The 23,058-nt window shown below is 40.3% G+C and overlaps 2 protein-coding genes across 13 annotated transcripts; both read left to right on the forward strand.

The window, feature by feature from the left end:
• The first annotated feature begins 201 nt into the window (after nt 1-201).
• On the forward strand, nt 202-14,863 carry LOC114448621 (uncharacterized). Of its 11 annotated transcripts, none has more exons than XM_028425684.1 (33): nt 202-292; nt 542-606; nt 846-1,122; nt 1,215-1,360; nt 1,648-1,927; nt 2,079-2,531; nt 2,667-2,812; nt 3,175-3,451; nt 3,598-4,050; nt 4,186-4,331; nt 4,684-4,960; nt 5,096-5,241; nt 5,594-5,870; nt 6,016-6,468; nt 6,604-6,749; nt 7,102-7,378; nt 7,524-7,976; nt 8,112-8,257; nt 8,610-8,886; nt 9,032-9,484; nt 9,620-9,765; nt 10,128-10,404; nt 10,550-10,695; nt 10,853-11,129; nt 11,255-11,400; nt 11,529-11,805; nt 11,947-12,092; nt 12,296-12,572; nt 12,731-12,876; nt 12,995-13,259; nt 13,354-13,499; nt 14,195-14,245; nt 14,723-14,863. In XM_028425684.1, exons 2-32 carry the CDS (start codon nt 543-545, stop codon nt 14,224-14,226), a joined length of 7,428 nt encoding a protein of 2,475 aa, XP_028281485.1. In that variant the 5' UTR covers nt 202-292; nt 542; the 3' UTR covers nt 14,227-14,245; nt 14,723-14,863. The 11 variants fall into 11 exon arrangements, with proteins under 11 accessions (XP_028281485.1, XP_028281492.1, XP_028281487.1 ...); XM_028425691.1 differs by having other exon boundaries at nt 2,079-2,143; nt 2,732-2,812; XM_028425686.1 differs by lacking the exon at nt 14,723-14,863 and adding an exon at nt 14,466-14,631.
• A 159-nt stretch (nt 14,864-15,022) lies between these two features.
• LOC114448631 (uncharacterized) lies at nt 15,023-19,749 on the forward strand. Of its 2 annotated transcripts, XM_028425713.1 has the most exons (9): nt 15,023-15,637; nt 15,756-15,790; nt 16,169-16,233; nt 16,395-16,677; nt 16,800-16,945; nt 17,022-17,304; nt 17,450-17,595; nt 17,681-17,963; nt 18,091-19,749. In XM_028425713.1, the coding sequence occupies exons 2-9, from the start codon at nt 15,780-15,782 to the stop codon at nt 18,239-18,241; spliced, it is 1,368 nt and encodes a 455-aa protein (XP_028281514.1). In that variant the 5' UTR covers nt 15,023-15,637; nt 15,756-15,779; the 3' UTR covers nt 18,242-19,749. The 2 variants fall into 2 exon arrangements, with proteins under 2 accessions (XP_028281514.1, XP_028281513.1); XM_028425712.1 differs by having other exon boundaries at nt 15,023-15,790.
• Nucleotides 19,750-23,058: the final 3,309 nt, after the last annotated feature.

The raw sequence follows: 23,058 nt of genomic DNA on the forward strand, positions 1-23,058 counted from the left end.
AAACTGTGGTGCGTTTCACCCATCCCTCTTACATCAAGTTAGGGTGTCACATTAAGCTGCGCATTGACCATCTTTATATATATATTCTCTGGTCTCTATTATTTGTCACTCGACATTTGATCAGACCTGAAGTCAGGTTTTATACATTGATCGGTTTTCACTAAAGATGTGTGTAAACATTGCGAAAGGGTCCAAATAAAAGAGTTCAAGGCTACAAAACAGCTGTTTGCAGAGCACAAAAGTATAAAAGTCCCTTCTGTGTGTTCGCATGCAGACTACATCAACTTGCAAGGTACTTGTGAACGTCCCGACTTTGGTAAAAATGAAATGATACATGTTGTTTTTCTTGTATTTTCTGTTTTTTATTAGTAAGAGTCATTTTGGCAGGTAATCACATCCTGCACATGTGTAGAAGTGCAACAATTATATTATGTCTGTAGCTGTGGCAGTAATGAGGCAGATTTAAAATGCAAACAAAGTTTGACTTTTTTTTTTTCCAAGTGATCGTGAGTGAATGATAATCTTTCATCTGTCTCTACAGGATGATGACCTCAGCAGTTGTTATAGTCTTACTGTGTGTTCTGGGACAGATAGGCAGCTGTCATGGTGAGATTATACTTATTATAACTACTGGTATCTCATATTGTTAATGTTTACTCAAATGCGACGTGTGTTTAATACTATATGTTTAGTATTTTCTCACTGAAATTGTGCATATTTTTTATTGGACAGTTTATTTATCTCTGTGTGTTTGTAGAAAGTAAAAGTGCATGAAAAAAAGCTAGCTGTTTAAATTATTATTTTTGATCATCTCTTCTAATCCTCTACAACGTACAACTTTCCAGCTGCAAATATTGCTCGAGCTGGAAAAGTCACTCAGTCTACACAGTTTGGGGACCCTAAGATGGCCATTGATGGAAATCGTACTAGCATCTTTGATTATGGATCATGCACACACACAACTCATGACCAAAACCCATGGTGGAGACTGGACCTCATGGACTCCTTTAAAATCGACACCGTCACCATCACCAACAGACAAGACTGTTGTCATGAAAGACTCAATGGAGCCGAGATACGCATTGGAAATTCCCTCAATGACAATGGCAATGCTAATCCCAGGTAAAAGTGCAAATGAATGCATGCAATTGCAGAGTGTTTTATACTGTAACCCTGTTTAATCCATAATTTTGTTTCTTTATTTTTTTCTTCAGATGTGCTGTGATCACAACTATCCAACCTGGAAGCACCCAGTCCTTCGATTGCAATGGAATGCGAGGTCGTTATGTGAACATCATGATTCCTGGGAGAAAAGAATACCTGACGCTCTGTGAGGTGGAAGTCTACAGTGGACTTTCAGGTAAGGTCTTCTTAAGATGATACCCTATGCTGTTGTGTTGTTCTTATTATCTGTTCTAGGGCAGGTTACATTTGACTTGTGTAAATACTCTATAATGAATGTTTCAAGTATTTTCTCATTGAAATTGTGCATAATGCTTATTGGGCAGTGTATTTATGTTTTCTATTTGGCAATACCGCTACAATATATAGAAAGTAAAAGTAAAAAAGTGGACAGAATAGAAGTGAAGCTACATAAAAAGTGCTGATAACTCTGCTGAAACTTTTTCAACTGTTATACCTTTCCAGGTGAAAATATCGCTCTACGTGGAAGTGCGACTCAGTCTTCACCATTTTGGTATGGTCCTGAAAGGGCCATTGATGGAAATCGTGGTGGCTTCTGGAATGATGGAGCATGTACACACACAAGTTATGATCGAAATCCCTGGTGGAGACTTGACCTCCTGGACACGTATACAATCACCTCCGTCACCATCACCAACAGACGAGACTGTTGCCATGAAAGACTCAATGGAGCCGAGATACGCATTGGAAATTCCCTCAATGACAACGGCAATGCTAATCCCAGGTAACAGTGCTTGACTCAAACTCTCCAGAAAACTGTAACTGTCACCACAACAGCATCATCAGTACCTACTGCTGATGGTACCTGCAGAGTGTTTTATACTTTAACACTATCTAATCCATAATTGTATATGTTTATCTTTCTTTTACTTCAGTTGTGCTGTGATCACGACTATCCCAGCTGGAACCACCCAAACCTTTGAGTGTAATGGAATGGAAGGTCGTTATGTGAACATTGTGATTCCTGGGAGAAGAGAATTCCTGACACTCTGTGAGGTGGAAGTAGATAGTGAACCAAAACGTAAGGTCTCTACAGCAGACACCATTCCAGCAGCAAATATTGCTCGAGGTGGAAGAGTGACTCAGTCTTCCCAGTTTGGTGACCCTAAATTGGCCATTGATGGAAATCAGGGTAGCATCTGGGGAGATGGAATATGTACACACACAGGTTATGATCAAAATCCATGGTGGAGACTGGACCTCATGGACGTGTATAAAATCAACACCATCACCATCATCAACAGACGAGACTGCTGTCATGAAAGACTGAATGGAGCCGAGATACGCATTGGAAATTCCCTCAGTGATAACGGCAATGCTAATCCCAGGTAATGGTCTTTCTGCCTTATTCTATGTTTGAAGCAAACTTTATCTGTCACCACAACAGCATCAATATAATCTCAATTCAACTAATGGTTAGATATTTGTTACACTGTTCTGATGATTTATCTTTCTTTCCTAAGATGTGCTGTGATCACCACTATCCTAGCAGGAGCTACCGTAACCTTTGAGTGTAATGGAATGGAAGGTCGTTATGTCAACATTGTGATTCCTGGGAGAAAAGAGTACCTGACACTCTGTGAGGTGGAGGTCTACAGTACTCTTTCAGGTAAGATCTCTTGTTTTCTTATTAAATGTTCTAGGGCAGATAGGTGGTTGTTATTGTGAGCTTGTACTTTTGACTCATGCTATTGGATTTCTAGAATTAAAAAAAATTCACCTTTGAAATATATGTTAGATACGGTATGTTGCATTTCTGATTATTTTCTCACTGACATTGTGTGTGATATTCATTGTCTATGTTGGGAATAATGTAATGTGATGATGTAGCTGGGACTACACACTGAACAGTTCTCAGATTTTATATATGGCAGAACGTTGGCAGCAGTACAGGTAAATCTAAACATATATATACTATATATATATATATATATATAAAAAATTGTGCAAAATCTTTGTCAAACCTTCCAGCTGAAAATATTGCTCGAGGTGGAAGAGTGACTCAGTCTTCCCAGTTTGGGGACCCTAAATTGGCCATTGATGGAAATCAGGGTAGCATCTGGGGAGATGGAATATGTACCCACACAGGTCATGACCAAAACCCATGGTGGAGACTGGACCTCCTGGACACGTATAAAATCAACACAGTCACCATCACCAACAGACAAGACTGTTGTGATGAAAGACTCAACGGAGCCGAGATACGCATTGGAAACATCCTTACTAACGATGGCAATAATAATCCCAGGTAACAACACCTGAATTACACAACCCGCAGAAAACTGTATCTGTCACCACAACAGCATTATCAGTATTTACTCACAACATGTGATGTGATAATTGTGAATCGTTTTATTTTTTTTAACTCTTATTTGTTTTTTTGTTTTTCTTCAGATGTGCTGTGATCACATCCATCCCAGCTGGAGCTACCCAAACCTTTGAGTGTAATGGAATGGAAGGCCGTTATGTGAACATTGTGATTCCTGGGAGAAAAGAGTACCTGACTCTCTGTGAGTTGGAAGTCAATAGTGAACCTAAACGTAAGGTCTCTACAACGGACATCATTCCAGCTGCAAATATTGCTCGAGGTGGAAGAGTGACTCAGTCTTCCCAGTTTGGTGACCCTAAATTGGCCATTGATGGAAATCAGGGTAGCATCTGGGGAGATGGAATATGTACACACACAGGTTATGATCAAAATCCATGGTGGAGACTGGACCTCATGGACGTGTATAAAATCAACACCATCACCATCATCAACAGACGAGACTGTTGTCATGAAAGACTGAATGGAGCCGAGATACGCATTGGAAATTCCCTCAATGACAACGGCAATGCTAATCCCAGGTAATGGTCTTTCTGCCTTATTCTATGTTTGAAGCAAACTTTATCTGTCACCACAACAGCATCAATATAATCTCAATTCAACTAATGGTTAGATATTTGTTACACTGTTCTGATGATTTATCTTTCTTTCCTAAGATGTGTTGTGATCACCACTATCCTAGCAGCAGCTACCCAAACCTTTGACTGTAATGGAATGGAAGGTCGTTATGTCAACATTGTGATTCCTGGGAGAAAAGAGTACCTGACACTCTGTGAGGTGGAGGTCTACAGTACTCTTTCAGGTAAGATCTCTTGTTTTCTTATTAAATGTTCTAGGGCAGATAGGTGGTTGTTATTGTGAGCTTGTACTTTTGACTCATGCTATTGGATTTCTAGAATTAAAAAAAATTCACCTTTGAAATATATGTTAGATACAGTATGTTGCATTTCTGATTATTTTCTCACTGACATTGTGTGTGATATTCATTGTCTATGTTGGGAATAATGTAATGTGATGATGTAGCTGGGACTACACACTGAACAGTTCTCAGATTTTATATATGGCAGAACGTTGGCAGCAGTACAGGTAAATCTAAACATATATATGCTATATATATATAAAAAATTGTGCAAAATCTTTGTCAAACCTTCCAGCTGCAAATATTGCTCGAGGTGGAAGAGTGACTCAGTCTTCCCAGTTTGGGGACCCTAAATTGGCCATTGATGGAAATCAGGGTAGCATCTGGGGAGATGGAATATGTACACACACAGGTTATGATCAAAATCCATGGTGGAGACTGGACCTCATGGACGTGTATAAAATCAACACCATCACCATCATCAACAGACGAGACTGTTGTCATGAAAGACTGAATGGAGCCGAGATACGCATTGGAAATTCCCTCAAAGACAACGGCAATGCTAATCCCAGGTAATGGTCTTTCTGCCTTATTCTATGTTTGAAGCAAACTTTATCTGTCACCACAACAGCATCAATATAATCTCAATTCAACTAATGGTTAGATATTTGTTACACTGTTCTGATGATTTATCTTTCTTTCCTAAGATGTGCTGTGATCACCACTATCCTAGCAGGAGCTACCGTAACCTTTGAGTGTAATGGAATGGAAGGTCGTTATGTCAACATTGTGATTCCTGGGAGAAAAGAGTACCTGACACTCTGTGAGGTGGAGGTCTACAGTACTCTTTCAGGTAAGATCTCTTGTTTTCTTATTAAATGTTCTAGGGCAGATAGGTGGTTGTTATTGTGAGCTTGTACTTTTGACTCATGCTATTGGATTTCTAGAATTAAAAAAAATTCACCTTTGAAATATATGTTAGATACAGTATGTTGCATTTCTGATTATTTTCTCACTGACATTGTGTGTGATATTCATTGTCTATGTTGGGAATAATGTAATGTGATGATGTAGCTGGGACTACACACTGAACAGTTCTCAGATTTTATATATGGCAGAACGTTGGCAGCAGTACAGGTAAATCTAAACATATATATGCTATATATATATAAAAAATTGTGCAAAATCTTTGTCAAACCTTCCAGCTGCAAATATTGCTCGAGGTGGAAGAGTGACTCAGTCTTCCCAGTTTGGGGACCCTAAATTGGCCATTGATGGAAATCAGGGTAGCATCTGGGGAGATGGAATATGTACCCACACAGGTCATGACCAAAACCCATGGTGGAGACTGGACCTCCTGGACACGTATAAAATCAACACAGTCACCATCACCAACAGACAAGACTGTTGTGATGAAAGACTCAACGGAGCCGAGATACGCATTGGAAACATCCTTACTAACGATGGCAATAATAATCCCAGGTAACAACACCTGAATTACACAACCCGCAGAAAACTGTGTCTGTCACCACAACAGCATTATCAGTATTTACTCACAACATGTGATGTGATAATTGTGAATCGTTTTATTTTTTTAACTCTTATTTGTTTTTTTGTTTTTCTTCAGATGTGCTGTGATCACATCCATCCCAGCTGGAGCTACCCAAACCTTTGAGTGTAATGGAATGGAAGGCCGTTATGTGAACATTGTGATTCCTGGGAGAAAAGAGTACCTGACTCTCTGTGAGGTGGAAGTCAATAGTGAACCTAAACGTAAGGTCTCTACAACGGACATCATTCCAGCTGCAAATATTGCTCGAGGTGGAAGAGTGACTCAGTCTTCCCAGTTTGGGGACCCTAAATTGGCCATTGATGGAAATCAGGGTAGCATCTGGGGAGATGGAATATGTACACACACAGGTTATGATCAAAATCCATGGTGGAGACTGGACCTCATGGACGTGTATAAAATCAACACCATCACCATCATCAACAGACGAGACTGTTGTCATGAAAGACTGAATGGAGCCGAGATACGCATTGGAAATTCCCTCAAAGACAACGGCAATGCTAATCCCAGGTAATGGTCTTTCTGCCTTATTCTATGTTTGAAGCAAACTTTATCTGTCACCACAACAGCATCAATATAATCTCAATTCAACTAATGGTTAGATATTTGTTACACTGTTCTGATGATTTATCTTTCTTTCCTAAGATGTGCTGTGATCACCACTATCCTAGCAGGAGCTACCGTAACCTTTGAGTGTAATGGAATGGAAGGTCGTTATGTCAACATTGTGATTCCTGGGAGAAAAGAGTACCTGACACTCTGTGAGGTGGAGGTCTACAGTACTCTTTCAGGTAAGATCTCTTGTTTTCTTATTAAATGTTCTAGGGCAGATAGGTGGTTGTTATTGTGAGCTTGTACTTTTGACTCATGCTATTGGATTTCTAGAATTAAAAAAAATTCACCTTTGAAATATATGTTAGATACAGTATGTTGCATTTCTGATTATTTTCTCACTGACATTGTGTGTGATATTCATTGTCTATGTTGGGAATAATGTAATGTGATGATGTAGCTGGGACTACACACTGAACAGTTCTCAGATTTTATATATGGCAGAACGTTGGCAGCAGTACAGGTAAATCTAAACATATATATGCTATATATATATAAAAAATTGTGCAAAATCTTTGTCAAACCTTCCAGCTGCAAATATTGCTCGAGGTGGAAGAGTGACTCAGTCTTCCCAGTTTGGGGACCCTAAATTGGCCATTGATGGAAATCAGGGTAGCATCTGGGGAGATGGAATATGTACCCACACAGGTCATGACCAAAACCCATGGTGGAGACTGGACCTCCTGGACACGTATAAAATCAACACAGTCACCATCACCAACAGACAAGACTGTTGTGATGAAAGACTCAACGGAGCCGAGATACGCATTGGAAACATCCTTACTAACGATGGCAATAATAATCCCAGGTAACAACACCTGAATTACACAACCCGCAGAAAACTGTATCTGTCACCACAACAGCATTATCAGTATTTACTCACAACATGTGATGTGATAATTGTGAATCGTTTTATTTTTTTAACTCTTATTTGTTTTTTTGTTTTTCTTCAGATGTGCTGTGATCACATCCATCCCAGCTGGAGCTACCCAAACCTTTGAGTGTAATGGAATGGAAGGCCGTTATGTGAACATTGTGATTCCTGGGAGAAAAGAGTACCTGACTCTCTGTGAGGTGGAAGTCAATAGTGAACCTAAACGTAAGGTCTCTACAACGGACATCATTCCAGCTGCAAATATTGCTCGAGGTGGAAGAGTGACTCAGTCTTCCCAGTTTGGGGACCCTAAATTGGCCATTGATGGAAATCAGGGTAGCATCTGGGGAGATGGAATATGTACACACACAGGTTATGATCAAAATCCATGGTGGAGACTGGACCTCATGGACGTGTATAAAATCAACACCATCACCATCATCAACAGACGAGACTGTTGTCATGAAAGACTGAATGGAGCCGAGATACGCATTGGAAATTCCCTCAAAGACAACGGCAATGCTAATCCCAGGTAATGGTCTTTCTGCCTTATTCTATGTTTGAAGCAAACTTTATCTGTCACCACAACAGCATCAATATAATCTCAATTCAACTAATGGTTAGATATTTGTTACACTGTTCTGATGATTTATCTTTCTTTCCTAAGATGTGCTGTGATCACCACTATCCTAGCAGGAGCTACCGTAACCTTTGAGTGTAATGGAATGGAAGGTCGTTATGTCAACATTGTGATTCCTGGGAGAAAAGAGTACCTGACACTCTGTGAGGTGGAGGTCTACAGTACTCTTTCAGGTAAGATCTCTTGTTTTCTTATTAAATGTTCTAGGGCAGATAGGTGGTTGTTATTGTGAGCTTGTACTTTTGACTCATGCTATTGGATTTCTAGAATTAAAAAAAATTCACCTTTGAAATATATGTTAGATACAGTATGTTGCATTTCTGATTATTTTCTCACTGACATTGTGTGTGATATTCATTGTCTATGTTGGGAATAATGTAATGTGATGATGTAGCTGGGACTACACACTGAACAGTTCTCAGATTTTATATATGGCAGAACGTTGGCAGCAGTACAGGTAAATCTAAACATATATATGCTATATATATATAAAAAATTGTGCAAAATCTTTGTCAAACCTTCCAGCTGCAAATATTGCTCGAGGTGGAAGAGTGACTCAGTCTTCCCAGTTTGGGGACCCTAAATTGGCCATTGATGGAAATCAGGGTAGCATCTGGGGAGATGGAATATGTACCCACACAGGTCATGACCAAAACCCATGGTGGAGACTGGACCTCCTGGACACGTATAAAATCAACACAGTCACCATCACCAACAGACAAGACTGTTGTGATGAAAGACTCAACGGAGCCGAGATACGCATTGGAAACATCCTTACTAACGATGGCAATAATAATCCCAGGTAACAACACCTGAATTACACAACCCGCAGAAAACTGTGTCTGTCACCACAACAGCATTATCAGTATTTACTCACAACATGTGATGTGATAATTGTGAATCGTTTTATTTTTTTAACTCTTATTTGTTTTTTTGTTTTTCTTCAGATGTGCTGTGATCACATCCATCCCAGCTGGAGCTACCCAAACCTTTGAGTGTAATGGAATGGAAGGCCGTTATGTGAACATTGTGATTCCTGGGAGAAAAGAGTACCTGACTCTCTGTGAGGTGGAAGTCAATAGTGAACCTAAACGTAAGGTCTCTACAACGGACATCATTCCAGCTGCAAATATTGCTCGAGGTGGAAGAGTGACTCAGTCTTCCCAGTTTGGGGACCCTAAATTGGCCATTGATGGAAATCAGGGTAGCATCTGGGGAGATGGAATATGTACACACACAGGTTATGATCAAAATCCATGGTGGAGACTGGACCTCATGGACGTGTATAAAATCAACACCATCACCATCATCAACAGACGAGACTGTTGTCATGAAAGACTGAATGGAGCCGAGATACGCATTGGAAATTCCCTCAATGACAACGGCAATGCTAATCCCAGGTAATGGTCTTTCTGCCTTATTCTATGTTTGAAGCAAACTTTATCTGTCACCACAACAGCATCAATATAATCTCAATTCAACTAATGGTTAGATATTTGTTACACTGTTCTGATGATTTATCTTTCTTTCCTAAGATGTGCTGTGATCACCACTATCCTAGCAGGAGCTACCGTAACCTTTGAGTGTAATGGAATGGAAGGTCGTTATGTCAACATTGTGATTCCTGGGAGAAAAGAGTACCTGACACTCTGTGAGGTGGAGGTCTACAGTACTCTTTCAGGTAAGATCTCTTGTTTTCTTATTAAATGTTCTAGGGCAGATAGGTGGTTGTTATTGTGAGCTTGTACTTTTGACTCATGCTATTGGATTTCTAGAATTAAAAAAAATTCACCTTTGAAATATATGTTAGATACGGTATGTTGCATTTCTGATTATTTTCTCACTGACATTGTGTGTGATATTCATTGCCCATGTTGGGAATAATGTAATGTGATGATGTAGCTGGGACCACACACTGCACAGTTCTCAGATATTATATATGTCAGAACGTTGGCAGCAGTACAGGTAAATCTAAACATATATATACTATATATATATATATATATATAAAAAATTGTGCAAAATCTTTGTCAAACCTTCCAGCTGAAAATATTGCTCGAGGTGGAAGAGTGACTCAGTCTTCCCAGTTTGGGGACCCTAAATTGGCCATTGATGGAAATCAGGGTAGCATCTGGGGAGATGGAATATGTACCCACACAGGTCATGACCAAAACCCATGGTGGAGACTGGACCTCCTGGACACGTATAAAATCAACACAGTCACCATCACCAACAGACAAGACTGTTGTGATGAAAGACTCAACGGAGCCGAGATACGCATTGGAAACATCCTTACTAACGATGGCAATAATAATCCCAGGTAACAACACCTGAATTACACAACCCGCAGAAAACTGTATCTGTCACCACAATAGCATTTTCAGTATTTACTCACAACATGTGATGTGATAATTGTGAATCGTTTTATTTTTTTAACTCTTATTTGTTTTTTTGTTTTTCTTCAGATGTGCTGTGATCACATCCATCCCAGCTGGAGCTACCCAAACCTTTGAGTGTAATGGAATGGAAGGCCGTTATGTGAACATTGTGATTCCTGGGAGAAAAGAATACCTGACGCTCTGTGAGGTGGAAGTCAATAGTCAACTTTCAGGTAAACTCTACAGGATTGTGACTACATCTGTCATGTTTGTCTCATTGTGAGACAGCTCTCCTGGTGCCATTATGCTAACTCATATAGTTGATAATCAATAATCCTTATAAATTAGCATTTCTCTCTAATTTCGGTGTACCTTTGTCAAACTTTCCAGCCACAAATATTGCTCGAGTTGGAAGAGTGACTCAGTCTTCGCTGTATGGTGCCCCTGAAAGCGCCATTGATGGAAATCGTGCTAGCATCTGGGATTATGGATCCTGTACACACACAGGTTATGATCAAAATCCATGGTGGAGACTAGACCTCCAGGGCACGTATAACATCAACACTGTCATCATAACTAACAGACAAGACTGTTGTCCTGAGAGACTCAGTGGAGCTGAGATACGCATTGGAAATTCCCTCAGGGGCAATGGCAATGCTAATCCCAGGTAACAGTGTTTTCTGCCCCAAACTACATTTGTAGAAAACTGTATCAGTATCATTAAAGATAGTTGCAAAGTGTTTGATAGGGTAACTCCATTTAATCCATAATTCAATATCTTGTTTTCTTCAGATGTGCTGTTATCACATCTATCCCAGCTGGAGCTACCAAAACCTTTGAGTGTAATGGAATGGAAGGCCGTTATGTCAACATTGTGATTCCTGGGAGAAAAGAGTACCTGACACTCTGTGAGGTGGAGGTCTACAGTACTCTTTCAAGTAAGTTGTCTAAAAGATGATATCACAGTTGTATTTGTCTTATTAGCTGCTCTAGGTCAGTTATAGTGAGACAGAATAACATCTTATATGTGTGTTTAATACTGATAAACCTTTGTCAAACTTTCCAGGTGCAAATATTGCTCGAGGTGGAAGAGTGACTCAGTCTTCACAGTTTGGAGATCCTGAAATGGCCATCGATGGAAGTCGTGCTAGCATCTGGGGAGAGGGATCATGTACACACACAGGTCATGATCAAAATCCATGGTGGAGACTGGACCTCCTGGATACATATATAATCAGCTCTGTCACCATCACTAACAGACAAGACTGTTGTCATGAAAGACTCAATGGAGCAGAGATACAGATCGGAAATTCCCTCAGTGATAATGACAACGCTAATCCCAGGTAACTGTGTTTTCTACCTTAAACAACTTTTCCAGAAATCTGTATCTGCAGGCACGGAGGCATGATCAGTATCCAATCCCAGCTGATGGTGAGATGTTTGGGTTTTCTAAGGCAACCATGTTTATGTTTCTTTTTCTTCAGATGTGCTGTGATCACATCCATCCCAGCTGGAGCCACCAAAACCTTTAGGTGTAATGAAATGGAAGGTCGTTATGTGAACATTGTGATTCCTGGGAGAAAAGAATTCCTGACACTCTGTGAGGTGGAAGTCAATGGTGTACTGTCAGGTAAACTCTCTATAAGTCTATACCGCAGCTCTCAGTTTTATCCTCATCTGTTTGAGTCCAGATAAATTGCTGTTGTGGTGAGGTTATACTTTTAACTCATTCTGTTCATGTGGAAAAATGAAACTTGCTGACAATTTTGTGTTTAAATTAGTATTTTCCTCTAATTTCTGCAAAACCTCTGTCAAATTGTTACAACTGTCCAGCTAAAAATATCGCTCGAGATGGAAGGGCAAGTCAGTCTTCACTGTTTGGCGGTGCTGCAAGGGCCATTGATGGAAATCATGATAGCGACTGGCAAGAGGGATCATGCACACACACAGGTCATCAGCAAAATCCATGGTGGAGACTGGACCTCCTGGACACATCTAAAATCAACACAGTCACCATCACCAACAGACAAGACTGTTGTCATGAAAGACTGAATGGAGCCGAGATACGCATCGGAAATTCCCTCATTGACAACGGCAATGCTAATCCCAGGTAACAGTGCTTTCTGCCCTTAACTACATGTGCAGAAAAATGTCTGCCAGCACACCAGTATCATCAGTATCGTATCACAACTGATGGTGAAATATTTGCAAAGTGTTTTACAGAGTAATCCTGTTTAATTCATAATTCTGTTCATCTCTTTTTCTCAGATGTGCTGTGATTACGACTATCCCACCAGGAGATACCAGAACCTTTGAGTGTAATGGAATGGAAGGTCGTTATGTGAACATTGTGATTCCTGGAAGAAAAGAATACCTGACACTTTGTGAGGTGGAAGTCAATGGTCAACATCCAGGTAAAACTAGTTCAACTATAGTTGAGTTGGGTCAAATCATGATTTGTAACAAGTATCCTGTTTATTACAAACAATGCTATTATTGCATGTAATAGTTTGGCTTGTCCTATTGTTCAAGCTGGGAGAGCGACTCAGTCCTCAGTATTTGCCAATGCTGTCGCTGAAACTGCCATTGATGGAAATCGTGCTAGCATTTTCAGTGAAAGTTCATGTACCCATACAAGTCGTGAGGACAATCCATGGTGGAGTGTAGACCTCCTGAACACGTATAAAATCACCTCCGTCACCGTCACCAACAGAAAAGACTGTTGTCCTGAAAGACTGAATGGAGCCGAGATACGCATTGGAAATTCCCTCAGTGACAACGGCAATGCTAATCCCAGGTAACAGTGCTTGCTGACTGTATCTGTCACCACAGCAGCATCATCGTCTTATCATCGCTGTTTAATCCATTATTCTGTTTGTCTTTTTCTTCAGATGTGCTGTGATCACATCCATCCCAGCTGGAGCTACTCAAACCTTTGAGTGTAATGGAATGGAAGGACGTTATGTGAACATCGTGATTCCTGGGAGAAAAGAGTACCTGACACTCTGTGAGGTGGAAGTCAGTGGTGAACTTGTAGGTAAGGTTGTGTTTTATGTTACCGTTTCTGTAATGCTTACAGTCATATCTGTAAATCTTCTTCTCCTTTCGGCTGTTCCCTTCAGGGGGCAGCACAGCGAATCATCCGTTTCCGCCTAACTCTATCCTCTACATCTTGTTCTCTCACACCAAATAACTTGACATCCTGAAAGTCCTTACTCTTGTCCCATTCAGTTGCTTTATATACTTTAAAATGTTCTATCTCACTAAATATATTTAAGTTCTTTTTTCTAACATCTGGTGATTTTGTAAACCAAAATGTCAATTTGAGGGTGATGCAAGAATTTAGCAGAATCCAGGTTACTTCCAGCAGAGTGCAAAGAAAAACAGGGCACACAAAAACATTTCAAGGGATAGGTTTCTGTATAGGGAAAGCTGAAAGGAACCTACATGTCAATTTAAAATGAAATCAAAAGTGTTGCTACATAGTTACTTATGTTACCAAAACGATACACATCTGGTATTTTGTCACACAGATCTAATCTCATCTCAAAAACATTCTGCCCTAAAGATCCATCCATTATCAACTGCTTATCTGGGGCCGGGTTGCAGCCCCACACAAGATCATACTTTAAAAAAAACACATCTGATTTTCCTGCAGTTTGAAAATATATGTTTTTATTTACTCTGTATGACTGTACCCAAGTACAATATTGCACTTTTCTTTGATCTCAGAATCTGAAGACATCACATGGTCTGAGTGGTGAGGTGGTCGATGTCAAACAGGTAAAATTACTTTATTAGAGTGAAATTAAAGCATCCAGTATCACATACATCAGTTTATTTACTGAAGAGAATTAACTAAAATTAAACAATAGAATGTGCAAAGATGCTCAAAAGCTGCAGAATGAAAAAAAATGAATGTCCATAGAAATTATTCAGACTGTGGCTGAGGTCGTGACCCCTGGGCACTCAGTGACTGAGGAGTTGTCTGTTGGTGGAACAGGTTAGAGACAGACTCCGCCACTGAAACCAAACAGTCCAGCTCTGCGCCCGCCACAGATCCTGCCCTTCGGATCAGTTTGTCCAGCCCTTTTCTTAATGCTGCCTCCCCAGCACACCTCAGCATAGAAAAGAACGCTGGCCAGCAGTTTCTTGAAGATGTTGAAGGACGCCAGCCTCCTCAGAAAGTTAAAGGTCATTGACTAAGTGCTGGAGAGGTCCTAAACAAAGTCAACATTTTTGTAAATTGTCTTGTTCTAGGCACTCAAGGTTTGCCTTGAAGAGAGATGTGACAATGAGATGGAGAACAACAGAGAGAAAAGACATACTTCACTAACTAAACAGTCTAAATGTAAGCAGTCAAATTTAAGTGTAAAGTTGCCAATAAAAGCTTTAATTCCTGCTGCTTTGGGATTTTCTGTGATGAACATGCAGATGACTGTATTGTCTTTTGTTGCTGTGCTGCTACAACATTTTTTGGCCCATTGCCTTTGGGGCAGTGGTGTGTTGCACCCAACCAATAACAGCCAGAGATTTTATTATAGAAGACATCACTTGTGCTCTGATCCATCAAACTATTGTAATTATGGTAATATCATCACTTTATCAAAAACAAAATGAGAAACAAGTCACGACACAGAGGTAAACTGTACATGTGATCCCCAGGTGCAACCTGATATGGGAGACTTATCATATGTGTGACAGCTACAGTAGCAACACCTGTAGGTGTAATGTGCATGCCGGGAGCCAAACTGAGTCATCTGTAGGGTGCCAGTGTGGCTTATGAAAGACATACTAAAGATTGGCTTCCTAAAATGTGTTCAGAGGTGTGCAAAGGTCTGTTTTAACCCATTGCACAATGCCTTTGTAAACTTAACCAGGTAGGTCGAATGCCCAAACCTAACAACGGGTGGAAATAAAAGTGACAAATGAAAATTGAGTTTTTAAAGTGGGTTCTGTCCCATTGAATATTAAGGAGGCTGATGTGTTGACTTCCCCTTTCTTTCACATTGTCCCTCTTTGTACACAGTCTATGATCTCTTCTGTCTATAATTGATAATTGACCATACTCTGGACTTAGGTCTCATACACAATGGTAAACAAACAGCTGTTTGCATAAAAGTATAAAAGTCCTGCTGTCTGTGCACACATGTGGAACGCTGCGAGTTTCTGCATGTGAGTACTCTGACATATCTCAACTGCGGTAAAATGAAACGATTCCCTTTATTTTTCTTCTCTTTTCAATCATATTTGTCCTTTGAAAATATGTCTGTGGATGCTCTCATTGATCCAGGTCATCTTATGTCTCTTGGACTTTATGCTTTTAAGGTAAGAACGACTCTCTGCTACATAGCTACACCCCAAACTCGATAATTTAGTGGATCTAGTTACATGTTTTTACAGGTTAGAATAAGGAGTCACAAATGAACACACAATGTGACTACAATGATTGACAAGTGATACCTGATCTTTACTTGATACACAGATTGTGTAGCTATATTTTCAATATTATGTTTACCTCACACATGTGAAATCCCATTTACTTTTAAACATTTTGAAAAAAAAAATTCTTGATGATCACTGTGTAACTCTGTGCCCCTTGACAGATCAAAGAAAAATTAAATTCTACAGTTTTTATTTTAAATCGCTGTTTAAACAATGTCACTGTTCCAAAGAAATCTGGTAATCTTTAATCTTTCTCTACAGGATGATGACCCCAGCTGCCCTGTTTGTTTTATTATCCCTTCTAGGGCAGATATGTGACTGTTATGGTGAGACTTTTAGCTCAATATTGTTGATGTTCACCCAAATAGAAAAACATATTTTACAAAAACTTACAATTTGTTATTATTATTTTAGGTATTTAGAAGTGATGACCATATGCTGTTAAAATGAACATTTTCTGCCTTTGTCAAACTATTATACTGTCCAGGTGCAAACGTTGCTCGTAGTGGAAAAGTGACTCAGTCTTCTGTGTTTGAGGACGCTGCCCCTGAAAGGGCCATAGATGGAAATTGTGCAAGTCTCTGGGAAAAGAAATCATGTACCCACACAATTTTGGAAGAGAGTCCATGGTGGAGACTAGACCTCCTGAACGCATATAAGATCAAGACTGTTGTCATCACCAACAGACGAGACTGCTGTCATGAAAGACTCAATGGAGCAGAGATACGCATTGGAAATTCCCTCAGTTCCAATGGCAATGCTAATCCCAGGTAACAGTGCTTTCTGTCTACGTCTGTCATTACAAATAATGGCGAGATCTTCGTAAAGGGTTTCATTATTGGTTATGATAAGGTAACCTGTTTAATATTTAGTTCTGGTTGTTTTTCTTTAGATGTGCTGTGATCACAGCTGTAGCAGCTGGGCTGCCCCAAGTTTTTGATTGTAATGGAATGGAAGGCCGTTATGTGAACATCGTGATTCCTGGAAGAAAAAAATACCTGACGCTCTGTGAGGTGGAGGTCCACGGTGAACTTTCAGGTAAAACCCGGTTCAGCTGTAGCCTAGTTAAACTGGCCTGGGTCAAATCAAGACTTCAATGTTAGTATTTGTTCAGGTTTTCCTATTTTACGAAATGGAAGAGTGACTCAGTCTTCACAGTCTGGGGATGCTGTCCCTGAAAGAGCCTTTGATGGAAATCGTGCTAGCGACTGGATAGAGAGATCATGCGCGCACACAAATTTGGAGCAAAATCCATGGTGGAGACTGGACCTCCTGGACACGTATAACATCAGCACAGTCACCATCACCAACAGACGAGACTGCTGTCATGAACGACTGAATGGAGCCGAGATACGCATTGGAAATTCTCTCAATGACAACGGCAATGCTAATCCCAGGTAACAGTGCTTAATTTAAACCATAATTACAGAAAAGTGTATCCGTTTCCACAATCATCAGTCTCTAATCATAAATAATTGTGATATCACTGTCTAGTGGTTTATAATGTAATGCAGTTGAATCTAAAGGTTTTTTTTTCTTCAGGTGTGCTGTGATCACAGCGATCCCAGCTGGATCCTCACAAACTTTTGTGTGTAATGGAATGGAAGGTCGGTACGTGAACATTGTGATACCTGGAAGACAAGAATCCCTGACACTTTGTGAGGTGGAAGTCAATGTTCCACCTTCAGGTAACACTGGTTCAACTATTATCAAACCGCTTGGGGCCAGTCAATCAAGACTTTAGTGTAAGTATCCCAATCTGTGATTGTTCAGGTACTCCTGTTGCACTAGGTGGAAGAGTGTCTCAGTCTTCACAGTTTGGGGATGCTGTTGCTGAAAGGGCCTTTGATGGAAATCATGCAAGTCACTGGGACAATGGATCATGTTCACACACAAACTTGGAAATTAATCCATGGTGGAGACTAGACCTCCAGAACAAGTTCAGAATCAGCAGCGTCACCATCACCAACAGACGAGACTGTTGTCATGAAAGACTCAATGGAGCTGAGATACGCGTTGGAAATTCCCTCAGTTCCAACGGCAATGCTAATCCCAGGTAGTACTACTTTCTGCCTTAAACTACATTTGCAGAAATCTGTACCTGTCACCACAAGTATCTAATCATCAATGTTTGTTGTTTTCAAAGTGTTTCATCCTGTTTAATCCATAACTCCCCCCCTCAGATGTGCTTCGATCACAGCCATGGCACCTGGGTCCTCACAAACCTTTGAATGTAACGGAATGCAAGGCCGTTATGTGAACATTGTGATACCTGGAAGAAACGAGTACCTGACACTTTGTGAGGTGGAAGTGTTTGGGTATTTGATGAATTGATGAACACCCGGGTAACAGACCTTAAGTAATAAATATATATATTCATTTACTGGTGATACCAACGTGTGACAACCCATAATTTTGTTTTACCAATTTGTGCAGGCCAGTCATTCATGTTGCTCATCTAACTAGAAAAGTAATATTCTTCAGGTCGCTGTCATGTTGTGCTAACGCTAACATAACAGTTTACTCTCTTATCGTATGCACATATTGCTGCAACATGCAAGGCAGCTCGATCATGCACTTTGCAGATAGCTGACTTTATCCAGGAAGTTTTTTTCTCTTTAAACTTAATGTTTCTCACAATACAACTTCAGTAATATCTGAAGCTATATTTTTTTTTCAAAATCACTGCTACCTTCCCACCTCGTGCCAGCTGAAACACTGGTGTCTTTTTAATCCAAAGCATTTGTTGAGTCTTTAGGCAGCCGTGTGGATGTTCGACGTCGCGCATGAATATCTCTCTCCTAGCGTGATGATTGATTCTCTATACCTGAGCTGGAACTGTGATGAGCTGGATGTTACAGGGGCCCAACAAGTCCCAGGAGAAACAGGCTGACAGATTGCTACGCGTGTACATTTTATAGAACACTAATTAGTGCAGAACAGACTATAGGAAGAAGCTCTGACAGTCAAACTGTTCAAATAAGAGTGTGTGTGTGTGTGTGTGTGTGTGTGTGTGTGTGTGTGTGTGTGTGTGTGTGAGAGAGAAGGTGGCTGATTTTAAATGGGTGCATCATTGTGTGACGGCGCTCATTTTGGTGGCAGAAATACATATCACCAAATGTTTTATGAGACTCGATGATAGTAAGGAGACATTTAGCTGAAATTACAATCCTGATTGCCGTCCAGCCTGCTCACAGCAAGGCATAGTCTGAGCCATAACTTCAATCTTAGAGAAAATACTGAAACAGACAATATCAGACACACAGCAAAGAAAAAGACAATGACTTACCTATGCATTTGATACATAAACGATGGAATGGATTTTTCCTGCTGTTGTATTAATAATAGTAACATACAGATACTGCCAAAGGCCATGTAAGGGTGGGCTGTGTACAGTCAGTGGGAGTACATAGTTTCCAGAGTTGAGGCTCTGTGTAGGTTATATGTAGGCGGGTTGTTTTTGAGAGTAATGGCTTAGAGTACAGACCTCGTTAAGTAGGAGTGTCACAGCAGAAACACGGGTTGCAAACATGCCTCTGTCTGTCTGTCTGTCCTGTAATGTCGTACGACAGTGTGTCTGCCTGTGTATGTTTGTGTACAGTGAGTATATGATGTTCCTTCTGTTTATTAACAGGTAACGGGTTAGGAGATGACCCAGTTTTTCTTTTTTTTTAATTTCCTCTTGCACGGCCCACAATGTGTGTCTGACATATTGTGAATGTGTATATGTGCCTACTGTTGTAACGTAGAAGCACCCTGTAGGTTTATTGGGGTTTAAAGGGACAGTTCACCCTAAAAACAAATTTTCGTGTTTAAAATATAATTTAACCAGAAAGTTTATAGAAAGCTCAATATATTAAACTTTTCTATGAGTTATAAAGAAGTTTGTCACATCGAACCAAAACAAGACATCATTTTGGGACAGCATGAAATTGTTTGGCAAATGTTGTTTTCACTTTCACAGCCACGACACGATGAACCGCAGGTAGCTGTATTACTGTGCAGAAGGCAGCATGCACTCATCCATGGTGAATGTTTCACTGCAAAGGTGCCGATAAAGTTTTTTTGTTTTTTTTTTCCAAACAAGAGCCTGCCGCCATGCATGCTGCTTCCTGCTCAGTGATATAGATTCTGGGTGTAGTTAGGTAGAAAATAGTTTGTGTTTGTTCTTTTAGAATATAACACAGCTGTGCCATGAGACACTTACACTATGCAGGGGATGTAGAGACTCATTTGAGGCCGGCCGTGTTTCCAATAATCATCAACCTTGCGTGTCTTTTGCTCCCATGTCTGAGCAGCAATATATAAACCATTTATCTGCACTTGATAGAACAGAATCACACACATATGTTACTGTAAAGCAGTAAGCACATGTGTTAATGTAGCAGCTTGTTTGGTTCAATATGAAAGTAACAAAATTTAAAATATACTTAGTTTTAGAAGTTGAGTGTATCTTGGCTGAGAACAGGAGCTTCTTGGAATCTCTATTCATTTCCTGGCTGCTGGAGCTCAGTATCAACCTAGCCCAGCCAGTTCCCCCTCTGGTCCTTGTTTTATGCTAAGCCAAGCTGTCCAGCTGCTGGATGTACCTGACATTTAATGGACAAATGTGAGATATTGACCTTCTCATATAAGACTTTGCAAGTAGAATGAAGTTTGGGGGTTTAAAAGCACCATATTGGGGGACTTCCGGTATGAAGCTGAAGAGAACGGCAGCATAAATCAGGAGCTCCTGCTAGGTCTTGTTTCTCCCTCCTGAAATATCAGTGTTGTGTGTTAAAATAACCTGTCAGAAGCATGGAAGGGGGCAGAAAAAGAAAGACAAAAGGAAAATCGCAACAGGACCAGAATATCAACGATAATTCATTGTCAGAAGGCGAAGACGGCCATGAAGCTACTAGCAATTTAGCTAAACACGATGATATGGATGCTATCCAAGCTAACATTATCACAGAGATAAAAGCAGTCCGCTCCGACATGAAGAGGGAATACTTTGAAACCATTGGAGTACTGAAGAAGGAGCTGACGGATTTTAGAGAGGATATCAACCGGAAACTAAGTGCTATCGGCAAAGATCTGCAAGAAATAACAGAAAGAGTTGGAGAGACGGAACAACGAGTGGCGGATATGGAAGAACAAAGTGTTGACATTAACGAGCTGCTTTCACACACCCTGGAAGTCCAGCAAAGCATTCAAACCCAGCTTACAGACCTTGAAGCTCGATCCCGGAGGAACAACTTACGTATTCATGGGATTCCTGAGGGGTCTGAAGGTGAGAATATACAGGACTTTGTTGAGAAGTTCATTAACTCGGAGCTGGCTCTCCCCGAGGCCGGACTCGGGATACAGCGCTGTCACAGATCCCTCGGACCGCGGCCACCACAGGGATCCAGCCCAAGGTCTGTGATAATCTACTTTCAGGAATATAAAATGAAAGAAATGGTTCTCCGATCTGCCTGGAAGAAGAGGGAGTTGCGTTTTGAGGGGAAAAGAGTATTCTTTGAACAAGACTACCCAACCGAGATATTAAAAAAGAGGAGAGCCTATGCCGACATCAGAAAGGTGTTAAAAGAGAACGGGCTGCGTTTTCAAACGCTGTATCCTGCAAAGCTCAAAGTGCTGTTTGACACCGGCTCCATCTTCTACAACAGTGCAATGGAGGCAATGGATGACCTTAAGAAGAGGGGATTTACATTGGACAGCTCTAAGACCGGGGCCGCTGTGGGACCCCCACCCACAAGCGGACCCAGACACCATCCATGGGAAAAAGCAGGTGCAAGACCACGCCGCGACCGCCAGAGACAAATCCAAGAGAAGTTAAAGACGTTTCAGCGGGACATGAATGCTACAGGGCTGTCAGGTAGTAAATAGAGAGGCTGTGTTACATGTAAGAGATTGGTAAAAGAAACATCTTAATAACATCGTGGGCTGAAAGGCGCCAATAAGCAGATCTGTAAACATGCACATTCAGAGACAATGCGATTTATCCTATCATAATCTTGAAACATTTTAACTGACCGTGGAGCGGGGGAACTATGTGTAACTCTGATGTGCACTGCTCTGAAATTAGACAACACTATTCAGAGATATCAGCATGCACGGGATGGGGCCCCTTCATCGTTAAGGGTTTCCCCACCAAATCTTGAAGTTGAGTTCATACTTCATGAGTGGAAGTCAATTGAGTGTAAAGTGTGTAGTTACATGTTCAGTTTTGTCTTGGTTCATAAGACAGAAGTTTGTTCAGGTCATCTAGTCAGTTTGAATACTCAGATGTTTTCTCTCTTTGTTAGTTGAAATGAGTTATCAAACCTACAAAGTTATCACTTTGAATGTAAATGGGTTACACAACCCTATAAAGAGAAGTAAAATGATTGCTAAAATGAAAAAAGAGAAACAGGATATAATTTTTTTGCAAGAAACGCATCTTTCAAAAACCGAACATGATAAGTTGAGGAAAATGGGTTTTAAAAACACATATTATTCATCATTTGAAAGAGGGAATAAACGAGGAGTTGCAATCTTGGTTTCAAACAGAATAAATTTTATGTTTTCTTCTCAAATTAATGATAAGGAGGGACGCTATGTACTAGTTAAGGGCTTTATTGACCAAAAAGAAGTCACCCTACTGAATGTTTATAGGCCACCGGGAACTAATAAACAGTTGATTGAGAAAGTCTTTAATTTAATATCGGCAGAAACCTCGGGGGTGTTAATATGTGGAGGAGACTGGAACATTCAACTGTGCCCAACCATGGATTCTTCAAATAAGATAAAACAGATGAGATCTGAGGCAATATATGTTAAAAGACTGCTTAAAGAATTTGGCATGATCGACATATGGAGAGATCTCCACCCTCATGATAAGTATTTTACTTTCTTTTCTCATCCCCATTCAGTGTACTCAAGAATTGATTATTTTTTTATGTTCAACTTAGATAGACACAGAATAATAAACTGTGATATAGGAGTGAGGGACATTTCTGATCACGCAGGGGTTTACTTGGTATTACACTTAGACAACAAACCTAAAGAAACTTTGTGGAGACTTAATACAAATCTTTTGAATGACCCGCATTTTCAGAAATATATAGAGAAAGAAATAAAAGATTATATTACTTATAATGATAATGGAGCCGTATCTCCAAGTACAC

The sequence above is a fragment of the Parambassis ranga genome, chromosome 16 (assembly GCF_900634625.1).
Source record: "Parambassis ranga chromosome 16, fParRan2.1, whole genome shotgun sequence".
In the NCBI taxonomy this organism is placed as follows: Eukaryota; Metazoa; Chordata; class Actinopteri; family Ambassidae; genus Parambassis; species Parambassis ranga.